This window comes from Rhinopithecus bieti, unplaced genomic scaffold, assembly GCF_001698545.2.
Source record: "Rhinopithecus bieti isolate Rb0 unplaced genomic scaffold, ASM169854v2 scaffold_3878, whole genome shotgun sequence".
NCBI classification, from domain to species: Eukaryota; Metazoa; Chordata; class Mammalia; order Primates; family Cercopithecidae; genus Rhinopithecus; species Rhinopithecus bieti.
The window spans coordinates 3,409,782-3,427,567 of NW_016805059.1; the positions used below are offsets into that span (position 1 = coordinate 3,409,782).

At 32.2% G+C, this 17,786-nt stretch overlaps 1 protein-coding gene across 11 annotated transcripts in view; it reads right to left on the reverse strand.

Annotated features, from left to right (window-relative positions):
* Nucleotides 1-201: 201 nt before the first annotated feature.
* The window catches only part of RBM46 (RNA binding motif protein 46), a 48,934-nt gene continuing 31,349 nt past the window's right edge, over nt 202-17,786 (reverse strand). For 4 of the 11 annotated variants that reach the window (XM_017871064.1, XM_017871067.1, XM_017871066.1 and 1 more), the window contains one exon: nt 938-1,137. In XM_017871064.1, the coding sequence (XP_017726553.1) occupies nt 938-1,137 (200 nt within the window). Of the gene's footprint in view, nt 2,238-8,914; nt 8,975-17,786 lie in introns of all 11 variants that reach the window. The other 7 variants (XM_017871074.1, XM_017871070.1, XM_017871071.1 and 4 more) reach the window with 7 other exon arrangements.

A 17,786-nucleotide genomic window follows, 5' to 3' on the forward strand; every position in this document is an offset into this window, starting at 1 on the left:
AACATACGTGTGTCTTTATAGAATGATTTACATTCCTTTGAGTATATAAAAACAATTTTCTTTCTTCAACATCCTTCACTTGAGTCTCATGAAAGCACTGAGCCTATGACTGTGTAACAAGTGAAAATGTTCTCAAGAAAAGCTCAAAGTGATTGTGAGAGCTAAAGGTTTTGTCACTCTAGTAAAAAGAAAACACACATATTAGAAGCATCACATATTTAATGTCAAAAAATTTGAATTCAAGTACAAAAATTAACACATGATTTCAACATTAAAACCCGTAACACTTGTTATTAAAACAATACAAAGAATATCAAAAACACAAATGAAGCATAACTATAAACTCCTTAAATACATTAACAGCAAAATTATAATTTGTGTATAACAAATAACAAAAATATCTGTAGTTATTTTCAAGGACCACAAAGGTAGACTGCTTTTTCTTTAGTACTGCAGAAAATTTGTATCTTAATCTTTTTGTCTCTTCATTTCTTTCTACATAATGGTTAGATGCTTCTGGTCATATAATTGTTCTAATCTCCAGTACAGATAGTGATCCTTGGTAATCAAATCTACTATAACCATTGTCTTCAAGTGCTTTTTGTGAAATGCTATTTAGTAAAATTATGCAAAAAATTAACATAAATGACTAGGTTCTATTGCCCACTCAGGAATTAGAAGAAAATCCCAAAAGTTTAAAAAGAATAGTAGTTTGCTGTACTTTTATCAAGAGAAACCACTGAATAACTTTTAAACTTTGCATTTTTATAAATTCTGCAACTCCATGTTATTCTGAATTATAGCTGATGTTTAGTACTTTAGAATATCTTTCTAAAACCAAATGTGCAAACCCGATTCTAAAATAAAACAGTATTTTAATTTGCAAGTTTACTACTACAAATTTACACAAATTTTCGTACTAATGTTAGTATTTTCTTCAGAAGAATGAGGCCTGATTGGAGATATATAGTCGCTGTCCAACATGGCTGCCATTAGCAAGTGATATTGTTGGTGACAAGGGATAGCCCGGATAAGAATAAGGCCTTGAAGTATAAGGAAGCACGCTGGGAGTCCCAGAAGAGAGGGTAGCACTAACAGGGGAAAGACTATTTATTGAGCTGCGATGGAAATTGTAGTCTGTAAATAAATACATGAACAATTATGCTGCACATCTTTATGGACACAAATTTAATTTAAAGAGACAAAGCATTAAAACAATAATCACATTTTAACATAATGTTCTAACATTGGAAATCTTGATGATACTATATTGCTGGTTAAAGATTATTTCAGCATTCACTGCACTGTAAATCCTCAAGAGTTTTGTCAGTATTACCTTTCCTTTAGTCACACAATGTTTCAGAGATCTTACCAGAATGAATTCTTGGATATCTACTATTTCTTGGGGTTTTGATTATAGAAAAAGAGACATCTCATTTCTCTTGCTCTACAAAGAAGCTTCTTTTAAATTTGGTTCTAAGGGGTAGTCCATGAAGAAAAGATAAAAAACAGTGAATTCATATTTGTTTTTTTTTTCTTTGAAGTTGTATTAGGCATCAAACCAGCAGAAATATTCACCCCTGGACTGCAAAAACATTTGGTATAAACTAGCTGGCCAATATTTCATTATTTAAACACTAATATAAACATTTACCTAACTCAACATACTAACATTAAAAGTCCTACTGGTACGATAAAACAGTAAAATGAATCATCTTTATTAAATAAACTTCGAAAAACCATTATCAACTTATAGTTACTTCAAAAAACCATTATCAACTTATAGTATAGAAAAATACCCAAAATTAAACCAAATTATTAAAAAATAATTGTATTTGAAATACTGCTGTTTCACAATAAACATTCATCTTATGCATCAATAATTTCCTGTTTCATTAACTGCAACATTTATGTGTGCATATATGTTACAGACCAAATTTTTAAATCCTGTACCTTCCAAAAACTCAACTATGTTCTTTACTGTAAAATAAGCCAAGGGTGTGACAATGACTATAAAATCATTATTTAGAAACATTATGGTGTTTCTAGGAATGGAAGAAAAGAAATTAGGTCATCTAATGTACAGGTAAGGTTTTTTTCTATAATACTGTCCTGGTACTATAAATGATGCCTACGCCATAGGTGCATTAACTTAATGTTGTCATGGGACTTAATGTTTAGCCAACAGGAATGAGATCAACTGCAGGAGAGTAAGCTCAAGCAACATCAGAAAGGACCTAGTTCAGGAAAAAAAAAAAAAAAAAAAAAGGAAAATGAAAATCAGTTAAATATACATTTAATTTCCAGCATTATAAAATTCTAATTAGACAAATTTTATGACCTTTTTATGAATGGTACCATAAGATCAACAAAGTGATCTGTTCCAGGAACACATAATACATTTAGAGTAACCGGTTCCAAATATTTTCAGTATTTTGAAAATGAATGAGAAATTACTTTGATACCATTTACTTTTCTAACATCCAAAGTAGGATGACTATGTACCATACAATCTTTTTCTTTATTTTTATTTATTTATTTGAGACAGAGTTTCACTTGTTGCCGAGGCTGGAGTGCAATGGTGCGGTCTCAGTTCACTGCAACCTGTCTCCTGGGTTCAAGAGATTCTCTTGCCTCAGCCTCCCAAGTAGCTGGGATTACAGGCGCCCACCACTACACCCAGTTAATTTTTGTATTTTTAGTAGACACAGGGTTTCACCATGTTGGCCAGGCTGGTCTTGAACTACTGACTTCAGGTGATCCACCTGCCTCAGCCTCCCAAAGTGCTGGGATTACAGGTGTGAGCCACCGTGCCTGGTGCTTTTTTTTTCTTTTAAAGGATCCACTTCACCTGAATGGTTTGGTAGAGTGTAAACAGGACCATTACTGGCTCCATGTATTCCCAAATAATTGCTTTATTTTAAAAAGTCTGATTCTTTTCTCCTGAAAATTATTATGCAAATACAGTCAATTCCTTATTAGCCATTTATCTGTAATACACCTAGCTTTTCAAATTTTAACAATGTGGTCATCAACAATTCAATTTAGAAGAGCAGGCTACTGCAAACAGAGAAATGTAGTTTTCGAAGAGAAATCACTTCTGTTTTGCGTTTACATCCACTCAAGAGGTAATGCAGCATATTCATGAAATGTGGATACTGAAGGTATCTTCAGGGAAAAATTTCAGAAAGTGGATAGCCAAGCAGTTGGCTATTAGCAAAATGCTTAGCTTCTCCGCATTCCTGATAGTCCCCACTGTAAACCTTGAACTTAACCCCTTAAATATATACAATGATCAATTGTTGTATTGTGTATTTTCAAGGAGACAAAATTAAATACAAAATTAAAAGTTGATTATGACTTTATTCATGTAGCATAAATCCAAAGAAAAAAAATCCCTCACAAATAACAAAGATTAGGAAACAAAAGGTTTCAGAAGTAAGATTTTACAAGCATTTCAAAAATAAATTTTATTACTAAAATCACTAAGAATCTAAATATATTCAGGAAGACATCTAGCTGTTTAGAAAATACAATACAAACCAAACTTCAATGAATGAAATGTGAGCTGAAAATGCTTAGTGGAATGAACCTAAAAGTACAATCATGTTTTCCTCAGATCTATTATAACATATAATTTTCACATCATAGGAAATAAAAAGGAATTCTAATTTTAAGAAAATAATACATAAATAAATTAGTTAAAATTCCTAGCATATACTTATTTGTCCACCCCTAGTTTTTCTTCCCAATGAACATCCTTAGCTCCTCAATCCCACTGTTTCTGCCTCAGACTGGGATCTGTACTTCCGATCCCTTCTTAAGGAATGACACAGAGCCAATTTCAGAATGTAAGTTATACACTAAGTGTTATTAAATTGCCTTAACACTTTGAACACTGATATACAATTCACATAAAATGCATATATCCTATGTTTATTTCAATGAGTTTTGATAATTGTATATATCTATGTAATGAACACTCAAAACAAGATATAAAACATATCCCCAATCCAGAAATTTCCTGTGCCCTTTTCCAGCCAACAGACCTTCACGTGGAGGCAACCACCTTCTGATTTCTACTCCAATAGATTAGTTTTGCCTGTTCTTAGACTTCATATAGTAAGTATTAAGTATTTTTATGTCTACCTTTTCTCTCAACATAATTTTAAGTACATATGAATTAATTTTTACCAATAAAAAATTAGTTACAAAAAGAGGAGGCCTCTATACAAAGTAAGAATGCGTTTTTTTCCATTCACAAAGAGAATCCACTGACATATCTTGCCTTGCTAAGTCAAAATTCAAATACCTTGTTTTGGTAAAATTATTCCAGAAAGCTAATCCAGACAATCTCCTAATATAATTTCTAACATTCATTCATGTTGTGTATTTCAGTAGTTTCTTCCTTTTTATGGTTGAGTATTATTGTATGAATATACTTCAATTTCATTATCTATTTGCCTACTGATGAATATCTGGGTTGTTTCTAAGTTTTATTATGAATAAAGCTGCTAGGAACACTTTTATACAAATCTTTTGGTGGCTATATGTTTTAATTTCTTTTGGGTCAATATCTGGGAATGGGATTGCTAGGTCATAGGACAGATGAACCATACTGCTTAAGAGTTCTCCAGTATGACTGTTTTATATTCACACCAGTAAAATATGAGACTTCCAGTTGCTCCACATCTTAACATTTGGCACTGCCAGCGATTTTAATCATACCTATTCTAGTGAATTATTGTATCTCACAGTGGTTTTAATTCTGATTTCCCTTATGACTAACAACATGTTTATTGCCCATTTAAATATCTTTGGTAAAGTATCTGTTTAAGCCTCTTGTTTATTTTTATTGGCTTTGTCTTTTCTTGTTGATACTGATAGTTTTGATGAGTCAAATTCACTCATTCAAAATCACAAACCAGGAATAGGTTGAGACCTTATTAAACTCTAAATCAAATGACCTCTTTCACTGATGAATGACGGAGACAAAAGCTGAACAGACAAACAACAAGTTAAATTCACACCTCCTGATTCCTAGGAAAGTATTATTTCCACTTGCTTAAGCTTTTTGTACTCTGGCAATCTTCTCAAATATGGTTGAGAGAAACTGTCTGAAGAGGTTATTATGGGGAGGGTGACAGAACTAAAGCAGACAGTGCTGGTCTCTAAGCTACCTGGTTTTCACTTGCACTGCCCATTCCCATACTTCTTATTTCAACTCCCTTGTTTTATATGCTAAACTTTCACTTGAAGAAAAGGTTGTTTTGTGGGAAAAAAAAAAAGAGAACAACTGCTCTGACACAGTGGATTATTACAGAAAACCTGATCAAATGTTATCTTTAATTTCATATTTATATATGGAATACAAATATTTTCATAGAACAAATTTGATATATACAAAGAATAGCAAATAAGCTTAACCTTAAGTGGCAATTCCAATTAAGCAGTAATGGCTAATAGGAATTTTAGATTCAGAAAGATTCTGGTGGTGTGTCTGGAATAAACAGGAAAGCGAGTGATGACTTATGCCACATCTGACACAGGAGCAAGAGTAGAGACTGGCAGTACATATACCACACACTTGTCAGGCCTGTTTATGTAGCTACTGTAATTTGGTCTACCACCTTTCTGTATTCAACACAAAGACAGTCTGGTAGCAAATAACACCAGTATGTTTCTCAGTGAAAATGTAAACAGTGGATAGATATATTGCTTCAATGTATTTCTTGTTTCGTTTCTAATTCGTCTTACACATCTTGACCAAACATCACTAATTCTTAGCTGTTTTTCTGTCTTAAAGATGAAGAAAACCCTTAATAGAGACTTTAAAGTGAGATAAAGTGTCTTCTCATATTAATTTTGACTCCATTTTTCTTTTGTTTCTGACTATTCTTTAGACTAATTTTTCATTAAAAAAATATTCCTCCTAATTGGTTTTTCTTCTCTGTTAGCTATGTGAGTTCTACCACCACACCCATCCACTTTCTGATATATCTTTAAGTGTGCAACTTAGTGGTTTTTATCACATGTACAACACCACTATAAAATTCCAGAACATTTTCATCATCCTAAAAAGAAACCCTGTATCTATTAGCAGTCACACCCATTCTCTCTTCCCTCAGCCCCAGCAACTACTAGCCTTTCTATTTCTATAGACTTGCCTATTCTGGACTTTTTGTATAAATTTATGTGGTCTTTTGGAACTGACTTCATAACATAATGCTTTCAAGGCTCATACATGTTGTAGCATGTATCAGAACTTCATCCCTTTTAATGGCTGAATAATATATCATCATACAGCTAGATTATACATTATTTATTCATTCATCAGTTGATAGGTATTTGGGTTGTTTCAATCTTTTGGCTATTATTAATGCTGCTGCTAAGGAATAATCTGCACAAGTGTCTGTGTGAACATATGTTTTCAATTCTCTTTAGTAAGTATCTAGGAATGAAACTGCTGAGTCGTACAGTAATTCCCAGTATAACTTTTTGAGAGATTGCTCCACTGTTTTCCAAGGTAGTTAAGACTATACTACTTTACATTCCTACCATTGTTAAGGATGAAACACCTGATCTTTTCATCTATGAAGTACGTTTATCAGACCTTTAACACATATTTTAAGCATTTCTTTTGATTACTATGGGATTTGTATTAAAATTTTTTTAAAAAAATCCTTATTGTACCATTTTATTATTATTTCAATTTCTAACGTTCAATAACCACAACTGAAATCACTATCTCAATAACTTACTTTCACTGAAACACTAAATTTTATCTGCAAAAAAAATCTTTTTTTTTTTTTTTTTTTTTTTTTAGCTGTACTACTAATCCATGTCCAGAACAGAAAATACGGCTGGGTTCAACACAGAGATTAAAAATATCATATAGTATAAATAATATCTATCATTTATTTGTGACTTTCTATTCCAGTATAGAAAATCAAGAGCTAAATAAGCAGAGAAAATATTTAAAGAAATGAAATTTCTTTAAAATGAAATTCTAAATTATCTAAAGATTACAATTTAAATCTTCGAAAGCAAGGGTTTGAAATTCTAGAAAACACAAACTAATCTAGAGTGGTTGCCTGAGAGAGAATGGAAGGAAGAATGGATTACAATGGGGCATAGAGCATCTTTTAGGAGTGAAGGAAATGTTTGTTTTCTTAATTGTGGTGTCATTTCACAGATGCATACATAAATCAAAATGAAACAAATTGTACAGTTTAAATATGGGCATTTTGTTGTATTTTATTTATACCTCAATAAAGTCAGAAACATATTAAACAAAAACCAACAAAACTCAAGTGTGTCTTTTGGTTAGCTTCAGCGTTTTCCAAACTACATCCCATACAATTAAAGTGCAAGAATTTCTCAAAACAAGCATCCTATAGCCAAATAATCTCAAGAAAAATTCAGAACAGACAGGCTTATACATTAAACAGGTTGCTACCTCAATTACCCAGGATGCTAGTATGCACTATGATTTTCCAAAGGAAGTATTTAGTATAGTTTTTCCCAAACCTGTTTGACGTTAGAAGCAGTTATTTCACTGAATTTTGAATATCAGGGAAGAAATCTTAATAGAGTTAATATATAACGGGAAAACATTAAAAACAGAACAAAATCTTCAAATATATTAAATGCAGCAATTAAAGCTCAAATGCCTTCAGAGGCAAGGCAACACACAAAAAGAACACAAAGAGCGTCAAGAATAAAACAACAAATACTTATTTGTACTGAAAAAAAACCTATTTGTTTTTTATTAAAAAAAAAAAAAAAAAAAAAACCACATCTACAGCTTCTAGTTTGCTACCTTTGTATTAAGAGATAATTATGTCCAACTCCTTTTAATGCTACTTTCTAAGCCATTTGGAAAGTGAGTAATAGAACAGTAGCCTTATGAGAGAAAAAAATTACAATCAGAGCTGCAGCAATCCAGGTAGGCTTCAGTAAAAACAAACAAACAAACAAAAAAAACCCAATTCTTTTCAAGTTTTATTTCTATGAGTAAAATCAGTCCTTGTAATTCAAATTTTGAACTATAAAAGTTGTAAGGATCTCTAAGACTGGCATCACTTATTTGAATTTTATGCTAAGATTAAGATCTTTTAAAAATAAAATTTTAAGTCTCCAGTATAGTAAGCATTTCTCTGAGTCTGAGAACAGATTATATTAATTTTAACGGCCACTATTTATCACATATTAAGTGATAAAAATAATTACACAAAATTAGTACAACTGAATCCACATAACAGACTTGTAAGTACTATTATTATCCCCTTTGTCAATGAGGAAGTGAAGCACAAAAAGGTCAAGTTAACTCAAGGACACAGATGTAGTAGTACATGAATTACATCCTAGAACACACCACATTCTTTTCCCTTTACATGTAAAAAAAAGACTTGGTAAAGTAATAATCCTGACTCAAATAACAAGCTATCTTTTAACTTCTTACTAAAACTTGTGTTCCTCAAGAAGTACCTTGTTGAATAAACTAAACACTAAGTCTTAGTAAAACAACTTTTATTCCAAATTGTTGCAATAAGATTTGGGTTTAAGGTTGAAAAACAAGAGAGTCCTATTTTCAGATACTTTTGAGAAATATTTGGATAATCTATAAATAACACACTAACTCCAAATATATCTAATTTATAATACTGTTTGCCATCTTAGTGGTTCAAGGTATACTAGCATATTAAATGTTTTGAGAAGACCTGAAATACAGAAAACCACTTTAGCTTTTTAAAACATATGCTTAATGAGTCTATAATTAACAAGGCTATTACACAAAATACTTCATAAAGTTTCATTAGTTTCATTATAAAGAACAATTTACAACTGGTTTTTTGACAACTAACTATATTACATAATATTCCTAAGAGACTTTTACCTAATAAACTCTTACCTGTTTATTTTCTCCAAATTCTTCTACACAGGTCCAGGCTGAAGGGATTGTGTTCCCTGTCTGTAAGCAGTGAAGACAGAAAATAATTGAGTCTTTAGATTGATGTTATCCCTATCTTGGAAGTGCATGGAATCCTTGATAACTTTAGTTAAAAACCTTTTGATCAGTAAATAAAAAAACAAGTTCACAGAAAAAGAAGTAAGGGGCAAATAGTTATTTCTGGAGCTCTACAAAGATGAACAAAGAGAAGAATATTTTGATATTTGAATGAAAATTGTGAGTAATACATTATCAGAAAAAAATTTATCTTTCTAAACAAATTATCATTTATCTTTCTAAATATTACTACCCTGCTAAGATAAAGAAGAGACTTTAAAAATTAATGAGATCACCCAATTTCTGATAAGTAGAAAGCCAAAGAATCTAAGCAAGTTTGGGAAATAGAAATGTTGTATAAGGTGTAGTTATTTTACATATGAAACAGCATTTCCTTGCTGTCTTAAAAAAGATAGATGGCCAAAATAATACTAAACTTAAATCTTTCTTCCTAACAGCTAAATTTTATCTACTTGAAATCTAATTTGGTCATATACAGTACAACTGTAGGCATCCATTTATTTTAGTGGTTATCTCTTCATATGCCTTAAAACTTTCTGTTATGGATGTATATCCAAATCTATGCTAAGAAATTGTGCATAAAAGTATAAACAAATGAAAAATGTCTGATAATCTATACAAAACTAGATTTTAAAATAACCATCTAAAGATTATAATTCAGTATAAAAACAGTCACAATTTCTTCTGCTTTTACATGATGAACTAGGTAACATTAATCAAACCTCTTGGTAAGAACTAGAAAATGTAAGAAACGATTAAAATCAAAAACATTTGTTCGAAGTCACTGAGAACCAAGACAGTGACGAATTACGGGGCTGTGATCTCAGACAAGAAAACCCAAAGGTATGTGCACCTCTTTGGGAGGTGCATTACCCCTGGAAGGGTTGGCCAATCCCCAAAAGCTCCCTTTTGGGGATTAACAGAAGATGCCAAGAGACAAATGAAGCTAGGAAGACTAAAATTAGAACTAAAGAGCTACTAACAAGGAATGACTGGAACTGAGGAAAAATGAACCAGAAACAGACAAACTTTAACAGAGACTAAATTTAACTTTAATCCCTGTCTAGATTAAAGCAATCTGGGTTTGTCAGTCCTTTGGCCACCTTTCTGAAGCCAAAATAAATCTTCTATGAATAAATATAACATCATGCTAGCCTTCAAATTGTCTCTACAATTTTCATACACAATATCTGGTATTGAATAAAAAATAACTAGTCATACAAGGAGGTAAACTAGTATCACCTAAAACCAACAGAAACAGCAGACAACAGTAACAGATCCACAGGGTATTTAGATCAGAACTGAGTATTGAAATAACAATGTCTAATACACTCAAGAAAATAAAAGACTAACATTTTTGGAAGAAAGTAGAAATCATAAAAGAGACTCAAGTGAAATTCTAGAACTGAGAAATGAATCTACTGAATGGTTCTTATGATAAACCTTTTAAATTCTTTACAGATCAAAAAATTACAAACCAGAAAACAGGTAAGAAAATACACAGACTGAACATACAAAAGGATGGACAATACAGAAGAAATATAATCTATATACAGGTTACAATAAAAAGGTTTAACATAAGTAGAGTTGGATTACTATAAAGAAAGAGAGAAAATGAACAAATGCAGTATTTGAAAACACAGTAACACAGAACTTACTAATACATTAACCTAGACTCCAGAAGTACCAAGCAAGATGAAAACTAAGAAGACTATACAAAAGTCACATCCATAATATAAAACTTCTGAAAATCATAGATAAAGAGAAAATACTAAAAGTAGCTGGGTACAGGGAATGATGGCACAATTTATGTTCAAAGGAGCAACAAGCTGATCAACAACAGATTTCCCAAGAGAAATAATAGAAGCTAAAGGACAGTGGAATCATACCTGCAAAGGGCTGAAGTAAAATAACTGCAAAGGGCTGAAGTAAAATAACTGCTGGCCTAGCAAAAATACCCTTTCAAATGGCAGGTGAACTAAGAATACATTCAGACAAACAAAAATTGAGATAATCTGTCATAAGCATATCCACACAAAAGAAAATATGAATAAGTATTCTTTAGGTAGAATAAACAAACAATTCCAGTGGAACCTTAGAGATGGAAGAAACAGAGGGCAAAGGAAATGATAAATGTGTAAATCAATATCAATGTATACTAAGTCTAAAAACGATTATAGCTAGGTATTTTTATTATATTGGGTATTGTGGGGTTTTAAATGTATAAGGTTCAAAATATATATAAGTACCAATGACACTACATAAATTGTAAAAGAAATGAAAAAAGTCAAAGTGTACTAAGTTCTTTGTATTGTCTGGGATGTGATAAAATACTAATTAGTATTAGACTTCAGTAAGTTAGGAATGCATGTTGGCATCTATAGAGTAATGACTAAGAGATTAAAGACTCTATAATTAATACAGCTAAAGGAAAGAAAGTCAAAATAAACACTATGTTAAAAAAAGGCAACAAATGAGAAAAGTAATATAGAACAAGCAAAGAAAACAGAATGCAAATGGCAAAATGAGAGACCTAATCCCTAACATGTTGATAAGGACATTAAATGTATATTTAGAAATTAATACTGACGGTTCAAGAAGAAATCAAAACATAAAAGAGAAAATATTTTTAAACAAATGATAATACAAATAAAACATATCAAAATGTATGGAACGCAAGGCCAGGCGCGGTGGCTCACACCTGTAATCCCAGCATTTTGGGGGGCCAAGGTGGGCAGATCACCTGAGGTCTGGAGTTGGAGATGAGCCTGGGCAACATGGTAAAACCTGTCTCTACTAAAAATACAAAAATTAGCTGAGTGTGGTGGTGCACACCTGTAATCCCAGCTACTTGGGAAGCTGAGGCAGGAGAACTGCCTGAACCCAGGAGGTGGAGGTTGCAGTTAGCCACGATCACGCCACTGTACTCTAGCCTGGGTGACAGAGTGAGACCCAGTGCCAAAAAAAAGAAAAAGAAAAAGAAAATGTATGGGATGCAGCTCTAACCATACTTAGGATATTGGTAGCCTTAATAAAAGAGGGGCTAAAAACTCTAAACTAAGATGGTCTTTTAAATAATATTCCACATATTCAAAAAAAGATGTAACACCAATCTTACATAAATTCTTACAGAGAACAGTGAAATTTAAAACATTTCCCTACTATTTTTATGAGGAAAAGAATGAGCCAATCTCACTAATGAACACAGATGTAAAATCCTAAGGAAATACCAAATAAATTTTAGCAATATATAAAAGTATAATGTACCACGACCAAATTGAGTTTACTTCAGAAATAAGATTGATGTAACATTCAAATATCAATCAATGCAACTTGTTGCATTAAAAGAATAAAAGACAAAAATGATGTAATTAACTAGATGCAAGAAAGTATTTGACAAAATTCATTACCTATTCATGATAAAAATACATACAAAGCAGGAATAAAGGAGAATATCTTAAGTGATAAAGGGCTTCTACAATAAAAGCTACAACACACACCATATCTTAATGGAGAAATACTGAAAGTTTATAAGGATGGTTCCTATCATCATTTTGTATTCAATGTTGAAAAAGTAGTTCTAGCCAGTGCAGTAAGGCAAGAGAAAAAAGGAAATGTATAAAGGATGGAAAGGAAGAAAAAGATCTTTACATTTAGTTGATAAAAGTGTACGCAGATAAATAACTGTAGAGTCAAACTGTTTGACACAAATAAGTAGTTTCATCCAATATATTAAAAAATAAATTTTCACATAAAGCAGGAACAATTAGAAACTGAAATTAAGATAAGTTATTTTTTATGATGACATTATGAAAAACTAAAACTAGGTATAAGTCTGGAGAAAGATGTAGAAGACATTTAAACAGTAAACTACTGAAAGAGCAAATTTTTTAAAAGCCTAGGTAAATGAAGACAGGTATCATGTTCATGCATCAGAAGACCCAATACTATAAAAATGTTATTGTTCCCAAATTGATCTACAGATTCAATTCTGTTCCAATCAAAATCCCATTAGGATTTTGATTTGGGGTATAAAGTTACAAGCGGATTCTAAAATTCATATGGAAATTCAAGGGCTGAGAAAAGTCAAGGTAATTGTGAAGAAGAAAAAATAAGTGAGAAAATATTATTTACAAAATATAAAGTTACAGAATTAAGACAATACGGTATTGGTGCAAAAACAAACAGCTCAATGAAACAGAATGTTAATATCCAGAATAAGTCATATATGTATATGTGTATTAGAAGGCAGTGTATATACACATACTTGATTTATGTTAAGGTGGCACTGCAGAGTCATGGGAAAATGGCAAGTCTTCAAAAAATGGTGTTAAGTGAATATTCATATGCGGGGGGGGGAAACTCTGATACTTCGTATTGTCACTAAATTTAGATGATAGAAAGTTTCTAAAAGATAATACAGAAAATATTTCATGACCCTGCGGTGAGTAAAAGTTTTCTAAGAAGGATGCAAATGGCACTAGTAAGATTGATCAATTGAATCATACTAAAACTAAGAACTTCTATGTTTCAAAACATACCTGAATAAACAGGTAAGTCATAGAGTAGAACAAGATATTTTAAAAATATATTCAATAAAGGACTTGTATATTAAGTAATTAAGTAAAAAACAGACAAACCAATAGAATGAGGAAGACTTGAACAAGAAAGATACTTCACCAATACAATAGTGCAATGCCCTATAATCCTAAGATGATCAATATCATAAGTTATCATTATATAAAAATTACAATCTCAATAAGAAATATACACTAATCAGAATATCCAAAATGTAAAAGACTGATACCATAAGTGCTGGCAAGAATGTGAAACAACTGGAACTCCCATTTACTGCTAGTAAAGTGTAAATCAGTGTCCTTACTTTGGAAAACTATTTGTCCCTATTTACTACAGTTTAAAAAACATGACCCACACCACTTTCACTCCTATATATTCAACAGGAATGTGTGCAGCAAATGAGCACCAAAAACACTATGTCCAAGAATCTTTAGAGTGTCATTATTCAAACAGCCCCAAACTGATAGTTCTTTATATTTTCACCAACAAAAACAGCAAGTTATATATAACATTCCGATGAAACACTGGCATCAATGAGAGCAAATGAACAGTACTGCTACATGAAACAGTATGAATCGATCTCACAAACATGTTAAAATAAGCCAGACAAGATGATATAAAATGTCATATAAGATTCAAAAATACATAGAATAAGTCAGAGGAGTGGCCTCCTTTGAGCAAGAAGAAAAGTAATGTCTGGAGAATATATAAGAGTCTTTTGGGGCCGGGTGCAGTGGCTTAAGTCTGTAATCTTAGCTCTTTGGGAGGCTGAGGCAGGCGGATCATGAGGTCTGGAGATCGAGACCATCCTGGCTAACACGGTGAAACCCGTCTCTACCAAAAATAAATAAACAAACAAACAAACAAACAAACAAACAAGCCAGGCGTGGTGGCAGGCACCTATAGTCACAGCTACTCGGGATGCTGAGGCAGGAAATTGCAAGAACCCAGGAGGTGGAGCTTGCAGTGAGCTGAGATAGCGCCACTACACTCCAGTCTGGACGACAGACCAAGACACCGTCTCAAAAAAAAAAAGGAGTCTTTTGGAGTGTTGATATTTTATGTCTTTACTTCGGTGGTGAGTTATACAGACATAGTCCCTCATGGTAATTTACTGAATTTACACTCATTATCTGTGCACTTTTCTGTTTGTATGTAATGTTACAGCTTAAGGAGTTTTCTTTTAAAACGGGGTGGTGGGGAGGGATAAAAACCTGCCAGTGATACACATAAAGGAGAAGTTGATAATGTATAATTATGATAAAATATAAAATCACTTTATAGTTACTACCAAACTAGAGCACATGTGATTGAGACAAATTTAAAAACTATAATGATTCTCAGTACAGATGCTACATAGAAATATTATTAAATACAGAATAATTCTTTTCTTCATAATGCCTTCACTATCTACCACCTGGAGTTTTAGAATTAGCTTTGTTAATCTTTGGTTTGAATGAAATCAAATTTAACAGGAAAGATGCTGGGATTTAAATTACCAGTGTATATGAATTAAATTTCTGTCAGCATATAGAAGAGATGGTGATAATTCCCACAACAAAAGCAAAAACTATCAGCAGAGTCTCAATTTAGTGTCAAATGCAAGGTTGCTACTTACTGGTACTTTCACCCAATTTATCATCTTATTTGTGTCATCGCTTTTTAAAAAGCAACAACTGTTAATGAATATATTCTGAGAAATTATTTCAGAAGTGATTATTTAGTAAGTAAGACAATAAGAAAGAGACTAGGGGAAGAAAAGGCATGTCAAAAAGTGGAGAATAAGAATAGGATACATTAAACTTCAAAGATCAGAGTCAACATCTTTACCACCTCTCTGTAAAATGCGAATCATTAAATGTTTTATATTTAGTTTTCTAGAAGTTATGTAGGAATAAGGGCCAAAATAAGGGAAAACTAAGTAAAAATCTAAGTAGACTCTTAATTTTCATTATTTTCAAGAAAACAACAATGTAGACAGATGACTTGTTCTACAAAGATGTGACGAAGTTTTAAAAGTCATTGAAAACTAATTACAAAAGCATATTCTATATCTTTGAAGAAGACTTTACTGGTCTTTAGTTTGACAGAAAATTCCACATAAATTTTAAAGTAAATGATATGAAAGATAAAAATTATTTTCAGACTCTCAGATATGTCATACTATTTCTTCTTTGAAGACAGAAAATAACTGAGTGCACAGGATTCCGATGTATTCCAAATAAGCCTGCTATATTAGCACCCCGAATTTTCAAGGTTTTTTCCTGTCTTTAGGAAACTAAACTGAAAGGAACACCACCATCTTCTCAGTCTACACCTGTGTAAAGAATATAAAAGTATAATGCTAGTAATAAAAAATTAGAAATAACATACAATAAGTGATTGACATTTCCTATTTGTGAAGCCTTGATCAAACGTAATAGATTATGCTAGATATAACTGTGGATTATATAATGAATTCTAAAAGAAATTTAAAAATTGCACCTAACATAAATCATTATATTCTATACTATATTTGGTTGATATAAAGACAAAGATTTTCTCAGAGGGCTTAAAATAACAATTACAACCTAAATCTCTCTATTCCACTATACAAAGTTTAATACATATATATTATATATATATTATAATATATATTAACATATCAATATAAAAATCATCCCCAACCCAGCTAAATATTTCAAGAAGGGTTATTGGAAAAGGGAATATTCTGGGCCTTTTACAATTTTAACTCATTTAATACATGTAATTACCCTATGAGATAAATACTGTTATCATCATTTCTATTTTACAAATGATAGAACTGAAGGACAGAGAAGTTAAGTAACACTGGAGTGCAGTGGTGTGATCTCAGCTCACTGCAACCTCCACCTCCTGGGTTCAAGCAATTCTCCTGCCTTAGCCTCCCAAGTAGCTGGGATTATAGGTGTGCACCACCACACTCAGCTGATTTTTGTATTTTTAGTAGAGACAGGTTTTACCATGTTGCCCAGGCTCATCTCCAACTCCAGACCTCAGGTGATCTGCCCACCTTGGCCCCCCAAAATGCTGGGATTACAGGTGTGAGCCACCGCGCCTGGCCTTGCGTTCCATACATTTTGATATGTTTTATTTGTATTATCATTTGTTTAAGGGTTTCTACTATTTTGAAACCTCCAACATGAACATGTTAAAAATTATATACTGATAATTTTTACTTTGGTGACGTATATACAGATATTTCAACCCATCAACCACCATTCATAATTTAACCGTGCCTGTGTTTATACCTGTCAACTTCCTATCTCATATATTTCTTTACCAATCTTTTCTTCTTTCTGCTCAAAGCACAGCCCAAATGTATTTTCCTTGGAAACTTTATATTTTATGTAGATTGCTTAAACTTATTTGAAAAGCACCATATGCTGAGTACTAAAGGAGACAGTACTCCCCCATATAATGCAGGGAATAACAACAAATCATACATGTACAAAGTCCACTGGCTTTATACATACTGATGGATGAACAATGTTAAGAGTAAATAAAAATATAAAAATTATTGAGTAATATCATAAAGAAAAAGTCATTTTGGGTTACTGTGTCCAATAAAAGCTTAATATAAAAGTAGATGAGGATAAGCAGAATATTCTAAGCAGAGTGCACAGCAATAGGAAGGGCCTAGACCTACCAATGAGCATGGCAAATTCAGATGATCACAGCAGGAAATGTAAGCTATGGTTAGGTTAGGTGGGGCTAAACAGTAGAGCATTCTGAACAGGAGAATGTGGAGTTCAGAGTATTTGATAATACCTCAAAAGAGCCACGATAAGTTCCTGACCAAGGAAGTAACAACGAAAAAGTATAAACATATTGGACTGATAAATTATATGGCTAAACTACGTATTGGGATATTTTGAATATAATCAGAGTAAAATGAGTACCAAGTAACAGGGGACCAGGAAATAGATACAAACAAACTTTGCCTGTTTGATGTTCTGTCTAGAATCTGAATGGGGGAAAGACATATAATATCATCTGCCACCTTGACACATGCCATTCATTGGTTGGCAATGCTGATTCTAGGGTACATTTAAAAATCAAGAAGCTACCTTGTAAACAAGATATGTTTACAAGATTTTTCTAACTCAGAATAACTCAGAGTTCAACCAGATGTCTCAGGTCAACATTACAATGGAGT